We start from the raw sequence: 26,196 nt of genomic DNA on the forward strand, positions 1-26,196 counted from the left end.
AAAATAAATGGTGTTGTAAAAGGAAATGGAAACATTACCATAATTAGAGCGTTTAAAAGAGACACTTTAAACATTGGTTAAGGGCTGACTTGTTTACAATAGCACTCAGGGCACTCTGAGAGAGAGAGAGAGAGAGAGAGAGAGAGAGAGAGAGAGAGAGAGGCTCCCCGGGGAAAGCATGGGTATTTACAGGACAGGAAAGGTGAAGAAAGCTTTTGTAAGGTCACTGGAACTACTTCCTGAAACCTAGTTTCAAAACCAAACCAAACCGAACCAAAAATCCAAACACCATTTGGACCTTGATGGGGATGTAAGGAGTCATCTGATCTGGCTTTGCCATCACTATGCCTCAGACTCAAATCCGTAACTGGAGGGAACGAGCCCCATCAGAGTCTACACATGGAATCACCTAACCCCTTTGTCACGCACGGTCACAAAAAAAATGCCCTGACCCTCTCTAGGATACCTGAACCGTGTGCTTTTCAATGTGGGCATTTATTCCTAGAGAGTGGAATGACACCCTTGCCCAGTAAGTTCTTCCCAGATAAAGAACTTCATTTAACATAGAAGAATGTGGGGCACCTGGGTGGCTCAGATGCTTAAGCATTTGCCTTTGACTCAGGTCATGATTTTGGGGTCCTGAGATCAAGTCCTGCATCAGGCTCCCTGCTCAGTGGGAAGTCTGCTTCTCCTCCCCCTCTGCTTTCCCACTCTCTCTCTCACTTAAATACACACACACACACACACACACACACACACACACACACAGAAGAATGCCCTCTATGGGCCCAAGCAAAGATTAAGTACTTTTTAAGTCTTTTTGTTAATTCCTGGTGGGCGTACCTAATAGGCTAGAATTCAGTCTCATTATCAGGTGCCTAAGACACGGTGGGAAATATATAGAAGAACTGTGAGCCTGAAAAGTAGGGAGACCCATGGAGGCCGAGAGGTGCAGCAAACAAAGAGGAAGCACCCTCTTGATGGAGGGAGCTTGTAACAGGTCCCACAGCTCTAGAGTGACCACCAGATGTACCAGATGTGCTAAGACAGTTCTGGTCAAGGTAAGCACCCCGTGCTGGTGGCAGAAGTGGCTTTGCCTCTCCACAGCACTCACCATAGGAGGGCAGGTAGCCCCACCTCAACTGGCAGGCTCTGGACCTGTCCAGGAAGAGACTCCAAAAGGTGATCTGACTTCATGGGGACAATCAAAAGCTCTTCTGCATGGGGCAAACATCCCACTCATCAGGGAGTAATGCAAAGACAAACATATTCTGGTTAACAAGAAAATGAGAATTAAACATTTTAGAAACCAGGGCATTGGTCGGTCGGTGACTTATACTCTGAAACCAAAATTCACCCTGAAAAAACAAATTGCTCTTTTAAAAGTTTTCTCTTTCATATTGAAAAAAAAAAAAAAAAAAAAAAAAAAAAAAAAAAAAAAAACCTAAAGAGGCACTTCCATACTGGAGAAAGACTTGGAAAAAACCCCAGACCTCAACTAAAAGCAGGAACCTTGGCCAGCAGTTTTCTGGCTTCCCCTTGCTATTATTAAGTATCCTTCTGTTTGACGAAGAATTTCTCCACTTCTCACAAACCATCTTTTTTCCTTCTGTGTCCAGACAAATCTGAAAACCCTGTGTTTATACTGAGCCTGTTGCTACGCAAATCATTAAAACACATTACAAAAATCTTTCCTTTGAGTCAGGAGGAGAACATAACGGGAAAAGAGGAATTGCTAGCAAGAGTCCCTTTGCTGAACAGAGGAGCTGGCCCAAAAGAATAGGAGAAGCAAAGCAAAGTGGAAAAAATTATGGTGGTCCCATCCCCTGAGTCATTTTAACCAAAGTGGGAAAACTAACATTTTTAAAGCCCCAAGGTAATGTATCTTACATTTTGGAGTGGGGTTAACCAACCCTGGTCTTAATCTCTTTAATTCCTATGGTTTCATGACTCATCTTCCATCTGTCTACTAGTGTGTTCTTTGTATCAGCTTTTTCGCACTTCTGTAAGAATATCCAGAGATTTTTTTTTCCCCCATGTTTGTGTTCTCCTGTGAGTGTCCTCCTTTTGGTATCTTTTGTCTTCTTGTTCAATTATCACCTAAAGGTAGGGCCTGAATTGTCCATTTCTCCTCCAATGCAATCACAGTATTTTGGCAGACGTCCTTCTCTTACAAAGAGGTTTGTTCTTCAAAAAATCATACCCAGGAGGTGAGATGAGACACAGCATGTCAAAATTAATGTCAAAAAAGAACAGAGCTGCTCAGTTTTCTAATTTAAAAAATCTGGAGTTGGGATCCCTGGTGGCGCAGCGGTTTGGCGCCTGCCTTTGGCCCAGGGCGTGATCCTGGAGACCCGGGATCGAATCCCACATCGGGCTCCCGGTGCATGGAGCCTGCTTCTCCCTCTGCCTGTGTCTCTGCCTCTCTCTCTCTCTCTCTCTCTGTAACTATCATAAATAAATAAAAAATTTAAAAAAAAAATAAAAAATAAAAAATAAAAAATCTGGAGCTGATAATTTTAATAAAGTCAATCACTTTTCTGAGATAGTTGACAATCAACATCATCCTCAAATTTTTGTTGTGTTGTTCCTAGTATTCTATTAAACTGCAAGTTTTCAAGAATGGCACTGAGGACAAAAAAGGAAATACACAACTGTTAAATATATCCTCCTTCCCACTGCTATGTGTCTTGATATATGTGGGTTCACATACACCCTCAAAACAACCAGACCACTAATTCTAAACTCTTTGTCCGTATTCAGAAAGAAGAAATGGCTGGGCCCTACTCATGTTATAGAACCTGTTTTATTCTCAAACAGAAGTAGCCGAACCATTACAAACATGTGTTGGGTGAAAACAAGTTTGGTTGGCTCTAGACAAAGGCTTATTTTTTAAGCACAGATGGTTGAATGGTTGCCTCCTCCAAAGGGCTGCCCACAATGAAAGACAGATTCCTATTTCTAATCTATGCAAATATCTCACTCTGCAGGGCATCACAAAGACTAACTGTTTTGTGTCAGAGGTGCAGATCCCAGGTGCTCTCGGAGATGCCAAAACACATCTCCACCTGAGATGCCTGGTAACTTGGATAACAGCGAATGGCTGAGGAGTTAGTCACTAACCCGCTCCTAATGAATGCTGCTGGGGCCTTCTGTGAAACATTCCTCTGGAATCCTGCCCTACCACCACTGCTTCTTCTTTGGCTGCTCTGCCTGGAAGACAATTTCAGTGCTCGGTTCGGACCCCAAAGCTTCTGAAACCTCCCGAGAAGGCTCAGATTCTCAAAGGCTCCTGATGACCATCAGTAGCATTCTTCACCTTGAGGGCAGCTCATTTACTGGTCTCTAACACCAAACCCTGCGCATTTTACAATGGTATTCCATCCAAACCAGATCTCCTTTGTACCCTATCTAGTCCATTCGCCCATAACCTGTGGTACATCTCGTGAATCACACCTGGGTCACTTCCCAAGTATATGCCATTCTCTCTTCTTTCTCCATCAATTTTCCTTTCTGTACTTTTACAATACTTTTCTCTTATTTTCTCATCTCCCCTCATTCACTTGCTCTGACATCCTTTGGCACATTCCACTTTTAGGGCCCTTCTGGAGCAAGCAACAAAAACTTCTGCAACACTGGGGGGAAAAATAAAAAATGAAAACTCACAATTCCTCACCCTAACATAGCTCCTACCTTTAAATATCCTTTGCCACAAAGAGAGGGCTGTACCTTACATCTATACAGTTTGGTTCCATGTTTAAGTGTAAAAATATCCTTCAAGTTTTCATTTCTTTGTTAGTTTTTCTGATCAAATGACAGTAACAGAGTTTGTTTCAAAATCCTGGGTTGGAAAAGATTTCATTCACTCCTTATCAAAACTCATCTGAAATGAACCAAGCTAACTGAGTAAAAGAGAAATTTTTCTTTTTTCTTCTTTTTAAAAATTTTATTTATTTATTCCTGAGAAATAGAGAGAGGCAGAGACATGGGCAGAGGGAGAAACAGGCTCCTCGAGGGAAGCCCAAAATGGGACTCGATCCCAGGACCCAGGGACCACGCCCTGAGCCAAAGGCAGACACCCAACCACTGAGCCACCCAGGTGTCCTGTAAAAAAGAAATTCTAAAGAAAAAGGAAAGAAGTCCTTCCTGATCTCCTAGTCTCAATAACCCCTACCATCATAATTCTTACTCTATAACTCCATTTTTGAGATTTCAACACTTTCCATTTCAGCTTATGAATGCAAATATCGACAGTGAATAATCTGGCATGAAGTTTACTTACCTGGCAAATCTAAAACTGTAAAGAGCTTTAGAGGTTAATTAATTTGCTAATTACCCAGCCTGGATAATATCAGAACCGCCTGAAGAATACTGTTTATTTTAAACAATATATTCTCCTGATTCCCAGCCCCAGACATTCCAATTCAGACTTCTGTTACAGCCCTGGAATCACATTTACAGTAAACGCTCCACATAATTATGATATAGCAAGCCCTGGTCTCTTTGAGAACTATTGATCTAGTTCAACACCCTACCCAATATAGCGGTCTCCTCTCCCAAATACCACCCTGACTATCCACTCAGTGCCACAGCACTTCCATAAACCAGAGCACTCACCCTTTTATAAGTCTGCTGTTCTACCTTTTTATGGCTTTAATTATTAGAAACAGTGTTCCTGTGTTGAATCATATAACTAAAGTCTTTCAACTCCTTGCACTTCTTTTATTACTGGCCCAAATTCTGTGCTCCAGAGCTAACACAGAATTCCCTGCCCCCAAGAGTCTTCAACTATCCAGAGGCAGCTACTGCACTCTTGCAAGTCTTCATTTTTCTAAGCTTAACCAATCTTTTTAAACTTCATAAAGCACAATTTCTGAGCCCTCACCATTTACTTCAACTGCTCTTCCTCAACAATAGACCTTACAGAAGAAGTCTGTCCAGAGTTAACACCACTTCGTTTTTTCTTACAGACTGAACTTTGCTCAGTATGCATTAATTTATAGTCCATGTTTCATCCTCGTTACCCACTGCCTTGCATTTCATAGTCTGAGAACCACAAATCAGCAAGTACTTATTAATCTAACGTTGAGTTCCTGACACTGTGTAAAGTACTCAAGGAGATCTCAGGAGCCAGTGAAAACTGTTCCATTTTGAGGAGTTAATAACTTCTTACCCAGAAAGGAACCTACATTAAGTGAAAAGACTTGAAAATGGTGTATAACATCCACCCAAGTGCTTCAAATGAGCGACACCTGAAATTTTCTGGGTCAGGCTGTGAGCTATTTCATGGCCTCTGCTGAGAGAAATACCACCTATTTCACAATAATTTTTGATTTTTAAAAAAAGAAGATGGAAACCATCACCTTCAAATGCATACAAAAATGTTTAAGTGTATTCTTGCTTTAAACATTTTAAATCTAAGAAACTAGGCGTGCAATAATCAAGTACAATACTGCTCCTTCTCAGTGTGTCACTAGCATTGCTTCCCAAGTACTTTGAATGCCATCATTCAAGTAAAAGCTAAAAAAACAGAGGGTTAATATAATTCCCTTTATTACCATAAAGAACCATTTGATGAGGATGGAAAATTCATATTTTAATGGAAAACTCTTACCAGTAAGTGAACTGTACTAATACCAACCAACACCAGCTTCTTCATTCACGGAACTGCAGAACTTTAGAAACATTTGCAAACCCCTCACTTTACAGATAAGGGAAAAGCATCATTTCAAAGACGGTCGGTGCTTTCTTCCAAGCATACAGCCAATGAGCAAGAGGGTAGGGTCAATCCCAGGTCTCCTCTCTACCAATGGCTTCCTGTCTCTTCTTATGTAACTGAGGATGAGCAATACTCTCCCTTCTCAATGTCCTCCTCAATTCTGCTCCCATCTTTAGCTACCTTCTCAATCCTCAAAATCCAAATTCTGATGCTACATTTCGCTTGGGAGCTTTTTAAGGGGAAAAGTAGACCAAACAAGTATTAGGTTGTTAATTCTTTATTAAATTCTAGCACATCTATTTTACCCAGGGTCTCCAACTTATACTTCCATGCTGCTAGACATCATATTTTACTGCCTCAGGATGACTACCTTACTAGCATCAGTAGGGGAACCACTGGAGTTATTAGCACCATGCATTCAAACTTCAATTTTAAAGCTACAAAAGAACCTGGTAAGCAATCCGCAGCTACTCCACCCTCTCCCCCACTACACACACCTACACATACACATCCCTAAATCAACCTGCTCATCTACTTCATCTGAAGCCTCACAGTTAATCCACACCCTTATACGGAACACAGGAAAAAATGCACTTACCTTGTGGCCTCTTGCTGAAGCCATGACACATTTGGCACATAGAACATGACTCCAAAGAAAAGCAGAGGCTCATTAGAAAATTTGTCCAGATGTTTCTTCAGAGGTTTCTCCAGCTCCACCCATCGTGCTTGCTGGCTCTTGCTGAGAAACCAAAGGCCAAAGTAGTGCGTCTAGATAAAAGGGTAAAGTAACATCAGTGTATGCTTTATAAGGGGTACCCCCAAGACTGAAAGGGAATACAAGACTCCAGCACCTTATGTCATATTTGGTTTCCCAGCTCATACACAATGATCCAGCTTTTGCTTTCTAACTTTGGGACAAGCTAAAAGAAACCACATGCACACAATCCACACTGAGTGTCCGACGCGGTATTCATACCCACGGTTACTGGGTACATGTGGGTACCGACGCACCTATGTTTGGTAAGGGGGTGGGTGCAAAGTGGGGACAGTGTTGGCTGTTCTCCTAGGCTCCCAAGGCTGGCTTTCCCGTGCCTTCTGAATGCCTCACCATCTCACGTGGAACATGCTGGCAGCGGCAAACACAGTTCTTGCACCTGCTGCAAAGTAAGTTATGACTCAACTCCTAAGACAAAACCTTCTGCCAGCTGAAAGCCTCCACATTGTAGAATATTTCCATACAGTACCAGATTTTAACAGAAAACTGATTCACTCTTTTTGAGTTTTAATGAAGTACTTTCAAAAACATCGGCCTCCACCACTTCATTATACATGAACTGCAGCAAATCTCTCCCCCACATCAAGCTCTGAGAATGGAAGGATGTCTTCACAGCTGCCACAGGAGCCCCTGGTGGCTGTTCTTGGCAGATTATGGTGGGATTTGATAGATGAAAGTGAGATTTTCACCCTTAGACTTGAAGCCTCAACCAGTTTAGTTTTGAACAACGTGCTAAATGATTAAAACAGGTACTTTTATGCATCCAATCCTGTCTTTATATTAATTCGTGCTAGGATTTCAGGATTAGCACAACAATCGCCAAAAAATAAATCACTGCTTTTGAAATATTCTTTTATATTTCAATTATAGCTTAGAACGGTTTACAGCACACCTGGAAACCTGCCTTCAAAAGAATGTTTTCATTACAATGTTTAATTTCCAAAGGCATTCTTGTGTCCATGTTGGCACTCCAGCTGGCTGTCTCCTCAACGATACCGCACATCAATCCCTGCCACAACTCTACCAAAAGCTATTATAAAAGTTTTGACTCTGACTTCACTAGGAAACCAGACATAGCCTTGTCGACTTAAAGCTACCGACCCACATACTCTGCAGGGTATTTTCAAGTGCATGTGCTTTCAGATGACAACAATGACTTTATCAGCTTTGCTCCATGATGTTCTAAGGGACAAGTTCACAGGGGGAACCTAGGCATTTCTTGAGCAGCAAAATGCCAACAAACAGAGCCAAGGTTCTATTTCCATCAACTTGGACGAACTGCTTGAGTGAATTCTGACCCTATGGTTCACTTTCCAGCTGCGGTGAGTCTGTTAGTTGTTCCAATGTGATGGATGACGCAGGGGAAATGAGACGTGGCTGAAGAGAAAGAAAATAGGCTGCGAAAGTCTGTGCATCTCCCAGTGCTTGCACTCACTGCCTTAATAACTCCAGACAAGTTGCTGAGCCTCCAGAGTGTCAGAGCTTTCTCATCTGTAAGATGGGGTGATGCTTATGGCCATCGCCCACAGGCTGCAAGGGGCATAAATGAGATCATGTCTCGAACCGTGCACACGACGCATGTTAAGTAACTACTTCAGTCATGGTACTTTTCTGTCGCTGCTACTGTCATCATCATCATCACCGTCATTACCATCGTCATCAGTAAATGAAAGAAGGCAAGAATCGTTTTCGCCAGCACTCCTGGCATATCTATGAACCATAGAATTAGAAAACAGAGGTTATCTGGAAATAAATGAGAAAAAGCAGGCAAAAGTGGAAGCTGGGAGGCCTAGAAATAATATAAAAACCTAAAAGGTTTAAGGAAAAAAAATTTACAAAACAGTGCCTCCCTTAAGATTTTCTTTAGAGGCTTACTGGTATTTATGGGACATTGGAACATCACCCCGATCGTGTCCTAAGGGATCTATGAGGCAGGCTTAAGCTAACCTTAAAATGAGGTAATTTGGGACTTAATTAACTGTCTGAAAAGGGTACAAGGCAGCTCTGCATTCTACTGAATTCCTGTATGGAGCACAGCATCTTGGGTAGCTAGGAGTGAGTTTGCATAGAATAAATGAGGTAATATATGTAAACAGTAACATGCTATGTAATACTTATTTTCATTGGAAAAGAGCCCTTTTATAAAAAGCCTGGGTGGAGAAAGGGAGGAGAAGCTTTGCAGCTGCTTAAACAGGCCAACCATGATTTATTACCTTTCACTAAAAGCAGTTCTGACATTTGGGGGTATAACTTTATGATCCATACTTCATTCAAATTACAACATTCACTTGATTCAGCAACACTCGTAGAACGGGTCCACCTTAACTGCATCAACATTCTACGATCAACTCTGCCCCCCAAAAAGGTTTTTTAAATTTTTACTAGCCTGTGCTTTGAAGGCTAGTATTTTAAATTTCCTCCTCTCATTCCCACCTACCTGATCATTAAATCAGACCTGATCTTCCCCCAAAAAAACACCCTGAGAAGGAATGTTCTATGGGGTACACAGATACACGCATGCGTACAGTGAACAGGAGAAAGAGATACAAGAGAAATCAAGGTAATAGTCTTGAGCCAAGGAATGCCTGAGTGGTTGAGTGTCTGCCTTGGTTCAGGTCATGATCCTGGGGTCCTGGGATGGAGTCCTACATCAGGTTCCCTGCGGGGAGCCTGCTTCTTCCTCTGCCTGTGTCTCTGCCTCTGTGTCTCTCATGAATAAATAAATGAAATCTTAAAAAAAAAAAATCGTCTTGAGCCATAATCAATAGTACAGAGCTGGGAACAAACACATAAACCTCTTCTACTGCAAAAACCTAATGCATGGCGTAAGATGTTTTTGTTGCTGCCATACGGCATTTTCCAGAAGACACAATATCTGAGTGACCCACTATGCATTTAAAAATAATGCAGTAGGGATCCCTGGGTGGCTCAGTGGTTTAGCACCTGCCTTCAGCCCGGGGCGTGGTCCTGGAGACCCGGGATTGAGTCCCACATCAGGCTTCCTGAATGGAGCCTGCTTCTCCCTCTGCCTGTGTCTCTGCCCCTCTCTCTCTCTCTCTCTCTCTCTCTCTGTGTGTGTGTCTCTCATGAATAAATAAATCTTTAAAAAGAAATAAAAACAAAAACAATGCAATAATTACACTCCTCCTCAAGAAATGGGGTGTCCAGCACGAGGCAGAATTGAGAGGCAGATAACCTGGAAGACCCAGTTCCTACCTACATGGCCAGAATAACCTAATTTTAGAGATGCCGAATTCGGTTATCTAGTGGGAAAGAAAATCCACTTATGAGATGCCCATGCCCACACCACATTGTAAAGCTACGCCCAAAGTTAACTTCCTCCTTTTCCACCCTACAACTCCCACCATTCTTCTGCTGGCTAGCTATATCCCTACCCTGGAGTATTCAACAGAGGAGAAAGACCCCATCCTTCAAGTTTCTGATGCAGCATGAGTTTATCTTGCCATGTCTCCACCGTGGCTCCCAAGAAATGGCATCAGCAGCTAACCCCTCACTTAAGCTAACATGTGCACCAATCAACTTCCTCTGTATTAGCCAAGGGACCACTAATGCCATCAGGCCCAGCCGAGACCACACAAGGCTGGTTCATAATTGACTTGCCAACTTAAACTCCTGCTGAATCCTGAAAGCTGAGCTCCCCTGTTAACCATTGCCACATGGTTCAGGAGAATGTGGTAGGGTGATTCCAAATAGAAGCTGTCTCCTCCCTAACCAAAAAGATCCCATCGTACTGCCCAGGTAAATACTCCAGGCACTTTTTATTTCTCCCTGCAGCTCTAAACATAAGCCAGGTCCAGCTAATCCTCATAATACCTATGAGTGAGCTATAAATCCCATTTCATTTCTCTAGTTTTCTCTAGAAAACAGGCAGGTCTGGTGCTTTGAGTTCTGCAATGAGCTCACTGCAATGAAAAAAGAGACAGAAGAACCAGTTCCCAGGGAAAGGAACCACATCTCTGAATCAGTGACAAAAAATGCACTAGTGAGAAACAGTGTAAGGAGAGACACCCTAACATGACATTTCCATAGAGGTAGTTTCCCGGTCTAATTGGAGTTTTTCATTTTAACAGAGGAAGCAGAAATGTATGCATGCACTCAAAAATATGCTAGTTTCTTCAGCGGCAGATTGGTGTGTGAATACTTTAGTGCCAAAATAAGGTCCCTCTTCAGGGACCTTAGAAAAAGATTCTAGTGAATAAGGGCCTTTAAAGATAGTTTGAGTTGTGGTTTGTTTGTTCATTTACCTGTAAAGATGGTGGTATCCCCCACATGAGCTATTATTAATAGGGAAAGATTTTTTTGAGGATTTTGTTTTTCCAGTTTTGCGACCACTGGCACAGCTTTAATGCTATTTGCAAGGGTTACAGATGCAGCCTTGGCAATTACCAGGGATTAAAGCCACGATCTTATCTCAAGCATTTTGAAGAGTTAATCATCCAGAAGCAAAAGTTTAAAATATCTTGCATTATGTTGTAATAGGTTGCCTGTCATAGCCAGTGCTTAGGTTGTAAATTAAGGAACAGAGAGTTGGTATGCCTCCACATAAAATAGACGGGAATTACATGCAAGCATTAAAACTTTCACTGAGGCATGGAAAATGCTTCAAAAGATGACTATAAGCAGACTCTGAAACAGCACTTCATGCCATTTCATTCCAATGGCTTTGGAAAATAAACCACTCTACATGAGTTGGACGATCGTAATGAACAACTTGTCTGTGATCCACCTCTACTCTGGGCAGTTCTGGGATTTCCATAACTGACACGTCTATAATTAACAACTGCCCCATCTTCATTTCCCTAGCCTATCTTTCATAAAAGTATCGGAAAAGAAATTGTAGAGTAACACAGACCCAAGAAGCAAACCTCATAGCCGGGGGGGGGGGGGGGGGGGGGGGGCTCACTCTTCTGAGGTTATACAGCTCACTCAAAATATCCAGAAAGATGAAGACTGTAGGGGAAATTATTTCACCTACAATCTATGTAGAAAACAGACACTGGTGCCAGTTTGCCTCACAGAACTGACATTATGCTAACAAGGTCTCAAGTCATAATCTTTACAAAGACAAAAAAGCAATATAACATTCAAAGACCAGAGATCTCCCAGCAGTCTACTCTTCAGCTGATTCTTGCTTAGTGGTGATTTTAGTCCTGTGCAGATACAAACACAGATGGATATGGTGAGGCTCTTGCTCTCAAATACAGCAAATTCCATTATTATCAGACAGGCCAGGAAACAAGGTATTCCATTTAACCTATGAGTTAACCTATGGCATTTCCATAGGAGTAGTTTCCCGGTCTAATTCCTCTCCTGATAGCATGGTATGTTACCAATGCCCAGAAGATTAGCATAAAATCAAACCACAGAAATATCTTTAATGTAAGTTAGCTTAAGCTAGTTAAGATTTGGTACCTTTATAAACTCTAGCCATTATGAAAACAGCAGAATGCAGGACATTTCTACTGTAGCCCATAGCTTGCGATAAATCACCTTTCAGTTAAAACAAAAATACAAATTTGCAAAAGGAAAAGGGGATAAATCTGAGGATCATCACCCACCCTATGGAATGGTTAGGGATTTTTTTTAAGCCTCCTTTAGAAATCAGGGCTCTTTTAGCCTGCCTTAGGAGAGGTCTGATAATTATCAAATTCACCATTCCCAAGAGTAGATTTTCTTTTTTTTTTAATAATAAATTTATTTTTTATTGGTGTTCAATTTGCCAACATACAGAATAACACCCAGTGCTCATCCCGTCAAGTGCACCCCTCAGTGCCAGTCACCCATTCACCCCCACCCCCCACCCTCTTCCCCTTCCACCACCCCTAGTTCGTTTCCCAGAGTTAGGAGGCTTCCATGTTCTGTCTCCCTTTCTGATATTTCCTACCCATTTCTTCTCCCTTCCCCTCTATTCCCTTTCACTATTATTTATATTCCCCAAATGAATGAGACCATATAATGTTTGTCCTTCTCCGATTGACTTACTTCACTCAGCATAACACCCTCCAGTTCCATCCACGTTGAAGCAAATGGTGGGTATTTGTCATTTCTAATGGCTGAGGAATATTCCATTGTATACATAAACCACATCTTCTTTATCCATTCATCTTTCGATGGACACTGAGGCTCCTTCCACAGTTTGGCTATCGTGGCCATTGCTGCTATAAACATCGGGGTGCAGGTGTCCCGGCGTTTCATTTCATCTGTATCTTTGGGGTAAATCCACAACAGTGCAATTGCTGGGTCGTAGGGCAGGTCTATTTTTAACTCTTTGAGGAACCTCCACACAGTTTTCCAGAGTGGCTGCACCAGTTCACATTCCCACCAACAGTGCAAGAGGGTTCCCCTTTCTCCACATCCTCTCCAACATTTGTAGTTTCCTGCTTTGTTAATTTTCCCCATTCTCACTGGTGTGAGGTGGTATCTCATTGTGGTTTTGATTTGTATTTCCCTGATGGCAAGTGATGCGGAGCATTTTCTCATGTGCGTGTTGGCCATGTCTATGTCTTCCTCTGTGAGATTTCTCTTCATGTCTTTTGCCCATTTCATGATTGGATTGTTTGTTTCTTTGGTGTTGAGTTTAATAAGTTCTTTATAGATCTTGGAAACTAGCCCTTTATCTGATATGTCATTTGCAAATATCTTCTCCCATTCTGTAGGTTGTCTTTTAGTTTTGTTGACTGTATCCTTTGCTGTGCAAAAGCTTCTTATCTTGATGAAGTCCCAATAGTTCATTTTTGCTTTTGTTTCTTTTGCCTTCGTGGATGTGTCATGCAAGAAGTTACTGTGGCCGAGTTCAAAAAGGGTGTTGCCTGTGTTCTCCTCTAGGATTTTGATGGAATCTTGTCTCACATTTAGATCTTTCATCCATTTGAGTTTATCTTTGTGTATGGTGTAAGAGAGTGGTCTAGTTTCATTCTTCTGCAGGTGGATGTCCAATTTTCTAATAAAGCAATGGTTCTCTGTCTTGAATAAAGTTTAGCCACGAAGGTACCTTTGTGGAAATTTTTTATCCCTCCTCCATTTATTATCTTTTATTTTATTTTTTTAAAAGATTTTATTTATTTATTTATTCATGAAAGACACAGAGAGAGAGAGAGGCAGAGACACAGGCAGAGGGAGAAGCAGGCTCCATGCAGGGAGCCCAATGTGGGACTTGATCCCAGGACTCCAGGATCATGCCCTGGGCCAATGGCAGGCGCTAAACCGCTGAGCCACCCAGGGATTCCCCATTTATTATCTTTTAATTAAAAGTAGAGTCAGGAGTATCCCTAAAGGAAATAATCTAGCCTATTTCTACATTTTACTGGAATTCTTCATATTCCAATAAAGTTCTTAATATTCCTTATTACTATTAACATGGCCTTCTTACTTTTCTAAGAAGAGTACTGTTACTAGAAATATAATGTAAGTCACATATTTAATTTTAAATTTTCTAACAGCTACATTAAAAAAGTACAGGAAAGTGAAATTAATCTTAATAAATCTTATTTAAAATAACATTCAAGGGGAATCCCGGGGTGGCTCAGCGGTTTAGCGCCTGCCTCCGGCACAGGGCGTGATCCTGGGGTCCTGGGATCGAGTCCCACATCGGGCTCCTTGCATGGAGCCTGCTTCTCCCTCTGCCTGTGTCTCTGCCTCTCTCTGTCTCTCTCTGTGTCTTTCATGAATAAATAAATAAAACCTTTAAAAAATAAATAAATAAATAAACTACATTCAAAATCGCATGGTTTCAACATGTAACTAATACAAGTGACTCATGAGATATTTTAACTTTTTTCATACTACATCTTTGAAATCTGATATGTGTTTATACTAACTGCAAAGTTAGTTCTCAGTTCAAAGTAGCCACATTTCAAGTGTTTTGTGGCCACATGCGGCCAGTGGCTATAATATTGGAGAATACAATCTTAACTCTTTAAGAAACTGAAAGATTTTGGCTCAATGCATGATCACAGTTTCTAACAATTCAAGCCATCTAAAAATGAAACAGGCAAACTTATAAAATGGTAAGAGCCCACTTTTTGGAAGTATGCGGCAGGATCTAGACCACATGGTGCCTCACCAAGGGGACTGCCATATTGAGTGCTTCCTATGTGCCAAGTTCTATGTAACAGTGGCAACTTTGCAGAAACTAACTCTTTTAATCCTCCCAATAAGTCCTGAAGGTTACTATTACCATTTCCATTTATTTATAGATGAGGACACTGAGGCACAGAGCATTTAAGTAACTATCCAAGATTACATAGGTAATAAGTGGCAGAGGCAGGACTCAAATTCAAGCAGCTTGGTCTAGGCTCACATTCATAGCCATAAACCCTGGTGCTTCTCCAGGCCTTTGTTTTTTACATACGAGAGTTAGTCACAAGACACACTGTTTTAACTATTTCTCTCTTAACTTAGGTCAGTGATTTTCAAACTGTATTGGAAGATAGGAAGGGTACAAGGAGATGGGGTTCCAGACATCCAACCCCTCTGCAAACACAATAGCTCCATTTTATAGATTGAAGTTCCACCTAGGATCTCATTTGAAGAGAAGGGTGACATCCATTAATCCAAACATGTTTTAACTATTATCAGAATTCTTTTCTTTTTTGTAGTTTTATGATTTTATTAAGACAAATACGACACGCACATAAGCTGTCTATTCATTTTCTTCCCTGAGCAGCCTGGCATGGGATTGGTGACTCTGAGCCTGGCATGGGATTGGTGACTCTGATGGCCAGCTGGGCTGCTCTTTCCACAGCGGCTTTGGGTTCTTGGAGGATACATTGTGAGCCCTCTCTGCACAGTAAGATTCATTGCACATCAGCAGCACTTCAAGCTCCTTGACATTGTGAATGAGGAACTTTCAGAAGCCCCTGGGCACCATGTGCTCTGTTTTCTTGTTGCTCCCGTAACCCATGTTGAGCATCAAGATCTGGCCCTTGAATCTTCTGTGCACCCTACTGTCAATGTCTCTGGGTTTTTGCCAGTTGCACTTAATTTTGACACATCATTCTGACTGGTGCCAGATGAACTTCTTGGTCCTCTTTAATGATCTTGGGCTCCACCAGAGGTCTGAGGGAGGCCATGATGCCCAGTAACAGATGGCTGTCACCTCCACAGGCAGCAGTGAGGAAGAAATATTATCAGAATTCTAATTTTCTGAGCCTCTACATTTTAAGTGTCTTCCTCAATAAGAATTCCTGGGGCACCTGGGTGGCTCAGTCAGTTAAGCGTCTGCCTTCAGCTCAGGTCATAATTCCAGGGTCCTGGGATCAAGCCCTGCACTGGGCTCCCTGCTCATTGGGGAGTCTGCTTCTCCCTCTCCCCTGGCTTGTGCTCTCTCTCTTAAATAAATAAATAAATAAAATCTAAAAAAAAAAAAAAAAAAAAAGAGTTCCTAGCCAGAAATTCATACCTACTTTGTTTTTCTGAACTTAAAACAATTTTTAAAAATTTGTTTTCCCTAAGGAGTCCATTTGATTTCTTCTTGCCAGCACTATTGCTAGGTCCAGCCGGCTAGCACTTCTGTCCCTCCTGTTACCCCAATCCTCATTCTCTTTCTGCTATTTGGTACTTTTCCTAAAATGCAAGGTGTTCATGGTCACACTCCGCCTTGAAACCCTTAGATGTATTCCCATCTCATGGCAGCATTTTATTCTCCAGGCAATTCAAAGAGGATTTAACAGAAGGCTAAAATAATTGTGAAACACTGAGTTCAACACCTTTTTAAAAAGTAGCATTTATGAGGGTGTTTCCCAAAGCATTTTACCACAGCTCCTTTTCTACCACTACACATGCACCCCTGGGAATTCGAACAGTAGAGTCAGGCTGCCTGGGTGGGAGCCAGCCCAGTCACGGCCAGCAGGTCACCCTGTGCTGTGGTATCCCCGTCTGTAGCATGGAGACAGCTAGAGGAGCCATCTCACAGAGCTAAGAGAATTAGATGAATTGATATAGGGAGGGTGCTCAGCACAATACGTGGTGCATTAAAAGGTAAGGGTTATTTTAATTATTTTTGTGACACAGTTTAGAAACAGAATCCAGTTGAAACTCCCTAGCCAGAGACATCAAACCCTTCAAAAGCAGACTCCCGTCTGCCTTTCTACACTCCTACCCTCCCTGCCATGACCCCTCCACATACACACACACACACAAGATCAGTGCAAAATGAACTCTGCCCATCCCTGAAAATTCCATGGGCTGTCCTGTTTCTTTACCTCAGCATGGGCTATTCCCTTTGCTTTGTTTCTTGTTTGTCCTATTCTCTAAATTCCAGAGTCTCTGGGAGCAGGGACCCTCTCCTATTCAGCTTCCCTCAGGGACGACTGTATTTGCTGATCCTATGAGCCAGGGCCTGGGTTCTCTAGATGCCATTCAAAATGTCAGCACATCAGGACGTTCAAAACCAAATGTGAGGGACGCCTGGGTGGCTCAGCGGTTGAGCGTCTGCCTTTGGCTCAGGTCGTGGTCCTGGGGTCCCGGGATCGAGTCCCGCATCGGGCTCCCTGCAGGGAGCCTCCTTCTCCTTCTGCCTGTGTCTCTGCCTCTCTTTCTGTGTCTCTCATGAATAAATAAATAAAATCTTAAAAAAAAAAAAACCAACAACAACAAAACCAAACGTGACTCCCAAAAAGTCTACCATATGGATACATGTCATTACACATTTGTCAGAACCCACAGAATGTACAACACCAAGAGTGAACCTTAATGTAAACTACGGATCTGGGTGATAATGATGTGTTAATGCGGGTTCATCAACTGTAACAAATGTTCTGCGCTGGTGTAGGGGATGGCGTGGGAGTGGGGAACAGGAAGTGTGTGGAACTCTCTGCTTTCCATTCAGTTGTGCTATAAAGCTAAAACTGCTTTAAGAAATAAAACTGAAGGGACGCCTGGGTGGCTCAGCAGTTGAGCTCCTGCCTTCAGCCCAGGGCATGATCCTGGAGACCGAGGATCAAGTTTGAGTTCCACGTTGGGCTCCCAGCATGGAGTCTGCTTCTCCCTCTGCCTGTGTCTCAGCCTCTCTCTCTGTGTCTCTCATGAACAAATAAGTAAAATCTTTAAAAAAAAGAAAAAAGAAAAGAAAAGAAAGAAAACCAAAGTCTAAAATGATCAAACGAAGTGGCAAAACACAAATAATTAATGTAGATCAAAAATTAAATCAAAATTAATTTTCCTTTCCTAATATAAAGCTCTTCTAGAGTCTAAGATAAATCTAGCCTCCAGAACACCTCTCATGAAGAAGCCAGATATCCACAATTATCTGGTTTCCAAGCTTTAAGACAGACTAAACATTTTGCTATAGTTTAGACGGATTTTCACTTTCCTTTCTCAAGCTCCATCAGCTCTATTTGGAAAATGACCTGAATACAAAGAAAGTCAAGTGAGTAAAGCAGACCCTATGTTGATCCCCTCCTCCTCCTGCTTCTGGGAGAATGCATTCCTCCTTGAGGTGTGAATGTGCAAGTGAAGAACAGAGGAGAAGATTGCTTGATCTCCTCCTTTAGTTTGAAAGTAGCTATAGTATTGTTTCACAAAAGGCCGTACCTTCAATGTCATCTGTCACAGAACAAAAGCATACAATTAAAAAAAGAAAGTGACTGGCTCTAATGTGGATGCACCCATTTAGAGCATGTCAAAATAAAGCCAGCGTTAAATGTCAACCCCACCTTAGCATTAGAAGATCAATCACCCTGCAACACACACTTGACAGTAGAATCTGGACTTCACTGCTTTATCCTTTGTGACAACACAGTTGTGAGCTAATCCGGGTTTGACCTTTGCCCTCTCCCTGAGAGAAACAATAGTCTGCAGAGAGTAATTATTGCCCTATACTTCTCCAAACCCACCTCCGCTTGCACCTTAGACTCTACCTCTACCTGGGGATTCACAGAGATGCCTTCTCCACCCCCAAAAGGGCGCCTGCCCTTTTGAGTCCTTGGATTTTCAAAAATCCAATTCCCCATGCCCTGGATGGCCTTGCTTTCTTTTCCACCTGCTGAAGTCCTATGCATCCTTCAAGTCCCCATGCAGAGAGTGAAGGCTCTGTTCATCTTTCACCGAACACCCTCTCCCCCTCCCAGGGCCGTAGTGGTCGGCGGTGCAGACTGTGTACTGCACAACACTAAGAAGAGCTGTTGCCTTTCAGGCCTGCCCCTGCACTGCAGGTTAGCATGGACAGCATTCAATCTGAACTGCTTATTTAAATGCCGGATTCCCTTACTCACCTGTGCATCTCTTGAACCAAAATTATACCCTATTTATCTTCATTCATCAAGTCCTAACATAGTACCCTGGCACGCTGCGGTCGCCCAAGCTTTTTTTCAATCAAAAATCTTTTAAGACACTAAAACTGGGACAATTACAAATTATTCGATGCAGCACTAGGCATTTTCTATACTATTTACAACAGTCCATAAGACAAGTAAGGTGAGTACCATTATTCCCATTTTACACATGAGAAAACTGATGCCCAGAGAAGGGCAGTGACTTTTCCAAGCACACCTACTAAGTGACAGAATGATAATTTAAACCCAATTCCCAGACACAGAAGACTGAGACTGTGACTACTTAATAAGCACATGCGATAGTGCCCCCTGATGCATGCAAAGAATAGTTACTTTAATGTGAGTTACTGAGAATACTCAAAAGTGGAACTAACTGCATATCTTTTTAAACAATCTTTTAAAGCTTTTAGACCAGTCGTCTAAACAACCAATCTTCACTATTAAGGTTTTTCCTTTATGCCCACGCATATATTTACATATGTACACCCAAAGGTGCTACCAAGAAGCAAAAAGGGACCAGCTCTCAAGCTCCATGTAGCTGTTGGACAGGAGAGTCTCTGTTACAGGAAAATAAACGTCAGAGGAAGCCCTGATCACAGAAACCCAAGTACAAACACGAAGACTGGCAGGAGACAGCAGTGCTCAGGTGAAACAGTCCCCCAGGGGACGGCAGTCGGCCTGTGGAGGACGCCAAGGGGACAGAAGACGTTCCCTGACCCCAATTCCTTTGTGTATGTGGTGAGAAGGTGGATCACGAACGAGGGTGTGCGGAGAGACAGCAACCTCCATCGCTTCCAGCAGCACCATCCCCTCACACCACCCCCGCCCTGAGGTGGGGGGCAACGTGCTCACAGGGCCTAGGGGGCCACCACAGAGCTCTTCCTGGTCCTCAGATCTCAGGGGCTGTAGTCACCCCGGCACTGGCACCCATTCGACCACACCAACCTTCCCCCCTTGGCCTGTCTGCCCCACGGGCAGAGGACACACGGGCGTGTGTGGGCTTCTCCCCGGAGCCTGAACGTCTGGAAGACTGGAAAGAGCAGGGCTTGCTTGATGTTACCGGGCCACAGCGCCTGGGAGTCTCACTGGGGACCGTGATAACGGGACAGCCTTCACGGTCAACCCCAGCTCTGCTTAAAACCCAAAAGAGTCTCACAGGCGGCCCGAAGAAAAGCAGGGTGGTGAGGAATCTTGAAGGGAACAAAACGCCCATTTTACAAGCGCCCATAAAGAGCCTCAGTGGTCTTGCTTGTTTTAAACACTTTTTCAATTTATTCCCCCCTCTTTGAAGAGGAAAATATAGAAACAAACAAACAAACACAAAAAGCAGCTGCATCCAGCCCCTAAGTGGGCGTCTTCTCCTAGATGTGCAGCTGGCTGCCAAGACCCCGGCCACCCACTCAATGGTTTTAGAGACAGACGATGACTTTAGACGCTGCCCCCCAACCTCCTCACCGGCGGGAACAAAGGGGAAGCCACCACCCCGTGCAAGGCTCTGGGCCGGGTCCTTGCTCCGCACGGCACCGGAGCAGGCCTCCTGATGCACAGAGGCTGTAAGATCGAGCCCGGGCCAAGGACAGCAGGATCCTTCTAGACGCGAGGCTGGGGCAGGTGGCCGGCCCCGGGAGAGTTCTGGCTCGGACCCCTTCCCGCACACCCGCTCTTACCTCCCGCAACTCCAGCCTCTGGGCCACGGCCTCCAGGCACTCCTGCCCCGTGCTCTCCACCGACAGTGTGCACTCGATGACATTGCTGTCCAGCAGGCGGATCCGCGTGACAAAGCAGTTCTTGCTCAGGACGTTGTAGCGCCGCGTCCGGCGGAGCTTCAGGCCGAAAGGCATGGCTATGCGGCCCTCGGACGCCGCCTTCCTCTCCTGGCGCCCACGGCCCTGCGACGGCCTCAGCAGCTTCGTGACTGGGTGAGGACACTCGCACACGTGCTCCTCCAGATGCCGGGAAAGGTGGCCATGCCCGGTGCGGCACTCCCGAGGGGCGCTGCAAAGGGAAAAGCAGCAAGGTCATGAGCCCCGAGGGAGCTTTGGACGCTGTGGCACATTCCCCGCACGTGAGCCCACGGCCCCCGACGGCTGAACATCCCCACTCGAGATCCTGCAAGCTCTGCGGCTTCTTGGCAGGCTCTTTACTTATCTTACAAGGGGGCAGATCTGATCAAATCTACTGGACAGCTGAGGACACAGAGGGTCGGAGAGATGAAAGGAACTCATCCAAGGATGCACAGAGTGAACGGCAGAGCCAGAATTCAAACCCATGTCTGTGCAACTGAAGTTCACGCGCTTCTTTCGTGTATCATCCTATATCCACTCAAGAAAGCAGCAGGAGTGGAATCTGAGCCCTGCTTACCTTCTAAATAGATTATCTCATTTTGATCTCATTAACCCCACCAGATGGTGTAGATTTTAGGATCCCCTTCAACAGAAGAAGGGAGCTTTAATGATCTAAGTGACTCGTTGATCCTGAACATAGACTCTTCTCTCGTTCCTTGTTCCTCTTTGCAACACTGCCTCTTTCTTTTTCATTAACATTTGTCTTTAATTTTAATATTTATTTTATTTACTTTACTTTCTTACTTCTACACTTAGAATGGATGACAGAAAATGGAAGGAATGCACATTTTACAGAGTCAATAACATCGTACGTTTGAAAAAGTTTTAAATATATGAATCCTTTTGTGGATTTAAGATCATGATTCTCTGCGTTTTTCTTTACCAAAGAGTTGAACAGTTAGATGTGGGGGAGTCGCCCATCATTTTGTTCTTTTACAAAATGCTTGATGCAAAAGCCCTGTCACCAAATTATAGATAATTTAACTTACTAGTAATGGGATATATGGACATCCTGATGTCCCACGAAAGTCAAGTGATGATGTGATTGTCATGGAGAACACCAGAATAAAACAACAACAATAAAAGTGGCCTTACTGTTCCACCCTGAGCCAGCCAACACTCCCACTGGGAGCTCATTAAGTGTATCTTCCAAAGAAGCCAGAAATGTCCAGGCAGCCTCTCTGCTCAACTCTTTCTTCTCCGTTAAGTTCAAAAGACCATCACTTGCTCCTATGATTGTTCTGTTGACTCCCTAACTCAAGCAGATTCGGTCTGTCTTCACACCCTTCATCCACAGAATTACCTATGAGCTCCCAGACACTTAGATGGGCAAATGCAAATAACTACTAACAGAAATTCCTGAATTAATAAATAAAATGGCTTCACTATTTAGAAACCACTCCCTGTCAGTACCCCAGGCCTCACTGAGGTTGTCAGGGCACAACCCTACAACACAGCAAAACATACTTCCCAGACTCCCTCGGCCAGTCTTTGATGTGCCTGCCCTCCAGCACATTCCTTAGCATGACAGGTATATGTTTTATGATGGCTTAAAATACACATTCTAGAGACTGTGGCTTGGTGAAATCTATTAACATTTCTAAATCACTTTGTGTTGGCACAGTGTCCTGTTTACCTCTAAGGTAGGCCAACCTGATGATCTGATATCTGTAGAAAAGACTATGTAGGGATCCACCCAAAAAAGCAAAAAAGAGAGAGCCAGAATTCAAATACAGAGCCCTTAAGAGTTGACTACTCACACATTCTTTCACTTGTTGAAGCACAGGAGAGCAGACACTAAGATTTAACTCATATATAAACCAGGGAACCTCAAACAGAGAAAAATATTTGTTCTGTGGGCATAGGCCACATTTTTAATCCTGGGCCAGGCACTTTACATTTGGGTGTGTCTCACCTTAAACACCTATGAAAGAATGTGGCTGGCTAGGTACACGTTCATCCCAGCCACTATTAAAAACAATCTGTGCTGTATGTTTTACAGAATGCCATCCATAATGCACAGTTAGTGAAATAAAAAGTAAACATACACAAAATATAGAGATGATTGCAATTTTTATACTAAACAAAAAACCACAATGTAATGGGAAAGAATGTATGTTCACTAAAAGGATTAATAGGGCTACACAGAGGTGGTTTTATATAGAAGCCTATTTTATACATTTCTGAACTGTTTTAACATTTTATAGTTGCCTTATATTATTTTTGCAAATACAGATTAGCTTAAAATATATTAGCTACCAAAAATGGTATGTCAGAAGCAACAACTGACAAATCTGGCAATAGATCTCCTAAAAAATGCCTGACGATTTTAAAGATTTTTAAAATATCCAGTTTGCAAGAAACTTGCCAGGTAAGGTATCAAGAAAAAAGTTATAAGAAAACTGGTCTGAAAAGTCAATGTTGTGAAACAAAAAAAAAAAAACTGAATGAGGCAGGCGAGCGAGCAGGGGGAGGTGGACAGCTCTAGAGTAGAAAAGATTTAGGACCTATAAAAACAAAATGCAATGTGTGAACTTTAATCAAATCCAGGTTTTAAAAAATAGCTATAAAAGACAAGCGGCAACAAGGGAAATTTGAAATAGACCCTAGAAGTTAGATGATATTAATGTATTGCTGATAATTTTCTTCTGCTTTTGATAGTGGAATTGTGCTTGTCTAACAGAATGCTTCAAGAGATGCCAGTGGATACATCTAACAGTAAAGATGTCATAATATCTGTAATTTATTCAAAAATGGCTTAAAAAAGCAATATATACCTAGACAAATTAAGAGTTGAAGAAATATGACAAAACATTAACAGCTGTTGAATCTAGATGGTGAGTGTAGAGATATTGACTTCACTGTTCTTTCAGCTTTTCTGTCTACCTAAAAATGTTCATAATCAAAAGATTAAGAAAAAAAAAAAAAGGCAACCCTCAATGCCAGTACTAAACATAGTCCTTATCGCTCAGTTGAAACGTAGCTGCCTCTTTCAATAGATTTCTCTGATCCCTCCCATCAAAGTCTTCTTTCTTTGTCTGAACTCCCACATCATTTCTGCTTACTTTAACATACTCATCAAACTTGTGTTTAAAGTATTAGCACTTTTGACTCTAAATGCCTCTGGAGCTAGAGACATGTTTTTTCTCTCTTTCACACCCAGATCTTTCACCTAAATTAAAAGTTCATGGCCTTCACACCCAGAACCTGTGTGGCCGTAGAGCTGTCCTTCTGGAAGAAAGAGCTTTCAGATGCTCATTGAAGCCACCCCTCACCTCTAGGATGGGTTCCACCTAAATGATTTCAAGTAAACAATCTATGTGACACTCATCTGAAACGATAGGATTAGAAAAGATGACCTCTTAGTCCCTTTCAGTTTTAACATTTTAATAGCCCATGAATTATCCTCCATGTCTAGTTCTCAAGGAATCCATAGCACATGTATCATGAGTCCATCTTTTAACCATTTATAGGCACAGAGTTCGACGTTATACGTAACCCAGCACCCTCTGTATTTTAAGCCCAATTCTTCTGCTTTGTCCTTGACGACCAGAGGGAGCAGGGATGAAGATATGCCACAGACAGTAGACTTGCCTGTGAGATCTATTACAAGCAAGTCCTCTCCATTAATTAAGTCTGGCTCCTGGCACTCTCATGACCTTCCTCGTGTGGTTCTCAGGGGCCCCATCATATTTACTTTAGCACATGAACAACATTATAAAACCTAGAACTAAGTGCCATATTCTCATAAAAAGGTCACATGTTGGGATCCCTGGGTGGCGCAGCGGTTTGGCGCCTGCCTTTGGCCCAGGGCGCCATCCTGGAGACCTGGGATCGAATCCCACATCAGGCTCCCGGTGCATGGAGCCTGCTTCTCCCTCTGCCTATGTCTCTGCCTCTCTCTCTTTCTCTCTCTGTGACTATCATAAATAAATAAAAATTTAAAAAAAATTAAAAAAAAATAAATAAAAAAATAAAAAGGTCACATGTTTATGACTCTTTAGATTTTCTGATGAAATTGGCTTTTCAAAAGAGGTTAATTAGGGGGTCGTCAATTCTGTTTACCATAAGATTTTTTTAATGGAAAAAATTTACATTTTTTCCTTTACAAATAAAGTCATTTTTTTTCTTTACAAATAAAGTCTAGAGTTTTATTTATCTATAAGAACATACCCAGTAAATAATACCAGGCTGCAAATGTTGCTGAGACCCATTCATGGAACTTTAATGGAAGGGACTTTTTGTTGTTGTTGTTAGTATAAATAGTGAAACCAACAGTGCTGACCATAATTTTTTCTCAAGACAAACAGTAACGTACTCTAACTTCAAAACATCATCTGTTGATCCTGTTTTTCAAAGATATACCAGAGTGAGAAAGATAGCATCGGATAAGAGTTAGACCCTAGCCCTTCAAGTGACTAGAATCACGGGGATAAGAAGCAAATGTGAAAAAAAAAAAAAAACACACAGGGAAAGTGCCACCAACTCTCTGACCTCTCAGGCTCTGGGGTCCATTCCTTGAAGCAACTGGGAAGTGTGTTTGGAAGGCTGCCTGGAGGAAGGACACCCACATGGAGAAGGTGTGAAGTACAGTGGAGCAGGGAGGTCCTCTCTAAGGACCAGAGTTTTACTCTGGAAACAAAGGGAACATGTGCAAACTTTCCTGCAAGAACTGGCCTGGGTGAATGCCAAGTGACGTAACCTGTCCCAGCCTCAGTTTACTCATCTGTGAAAATAACACCCTCCCCACCTGTTTGTGAGAAGCCAGTGAGAAAATGCTTCTGTGAAGAACTCAACAGGTAGAAACATGTCCCTTTCCCATGCCCCCCAGGACAGGAAGCCCCGTTTGCTCAAAGGATAGTAGAGCAGCTATAAAAAGAAGGACTTGGGTATCTTATCACCTACAGTCTTAAAAAAAAAAAAAAAAAAGGCAAAGCAAACAACATGGAGTTGAACATGAAGGTATGACAAGTCCTGGGGAAACTGACCAAGTATAAAACTTGACCCACGTATCCTCTCAGCACTCTACTTTGTAATCCCCCAAATGCTGACACCTGGAGCAAAAAGGAGCCAACCATTAGAAGAAATGCTCCCATAAACAGTCCATCCTACATGGGTAGGAAGGCCATGGCCTTTTTCTTATCTTCGTCAACAACAGGTATATAGTGTGTTGTGTTAAACAACTGTTTTTTTCCCCCAATGGAAATTGATTGCAATTTATGGTCATTGGTCTAATAACCCATATGGTTGTGTCTCTATAGCTGATGGCATATCACAGTCTCCCTCACCCTAGAGAAACCCCTGGATGCGTTTTAGCTCCCTAAATAGAATTTCAAAGGGAAAGAAATGTGTCAGATTCAGATTTGTGGTCTTCCTTTGGACACAGCAGAAAGCTAAATAAATATTTGTCATTATGATGAATCAAAGAATGAATCCTGAAATAGTCGAGTTTTTGAGGCTAAGCTAGGGCAGGGGCCTTCAAGTGACCTCAAGTGCCACCTGAGGAATCTGGAGCCTGGGAGAGGTCTGACTTGTAGGGGCTTAAGAGAGGCTAAACAGTGGAGA

At 42.7% G+C, this 26,196-nt stretch overlaps 1 protein-coding gene across 2 annotated transcripts in view; it reads right to left on the reverse strand.

Moving 5' to 3' along the window:
- PTPN14 (protein tyrosine phosphatase non-receptor type 14) overlaps positions 1 to 26,196 on the reverse strand; it is a 180,548-nt gene that overhangs the window by 89,914 nt on the left and 64,438 nt on the right. For both annotated transcript variants that reach the window (XM_038542137.1, XM_038542138.1), the window contains exons 2-3: positions 20,455 to 20,782; positions 6,318 to 6,487 (exon numbers count right to left, since the gene is read on the reverse strand). In XM_038542137.1, coding sequence (XP_038398065.1) covers positions 6,318 to 6,487; positions 20,455 to 20,628 — 344 coding nt within the window. In that variant the 5' untranslated portion in view covers positions 20,629 to 20,782. The remainder of the gene's footprint in view (positions 1 to 6,317; positions 6,488 to 20,454; positions 20,783 to 26,196) is intronic.

Source organism: Canis lupus, chromosome 7, assembly GCF_011100685.1.
Source record: "Canis lupus familiaris isolate Mischka breed German Shepherd chromosome 7, alternate assembly UU_Cfam_GSD_1.0, whole genome shotgun sequence".
Classification (NCBI taxonomy): Eukaryota; Metazoa; Chordata; class Mammalia; order Carnivora; family Canidae; genus Canis; species Canis lupus.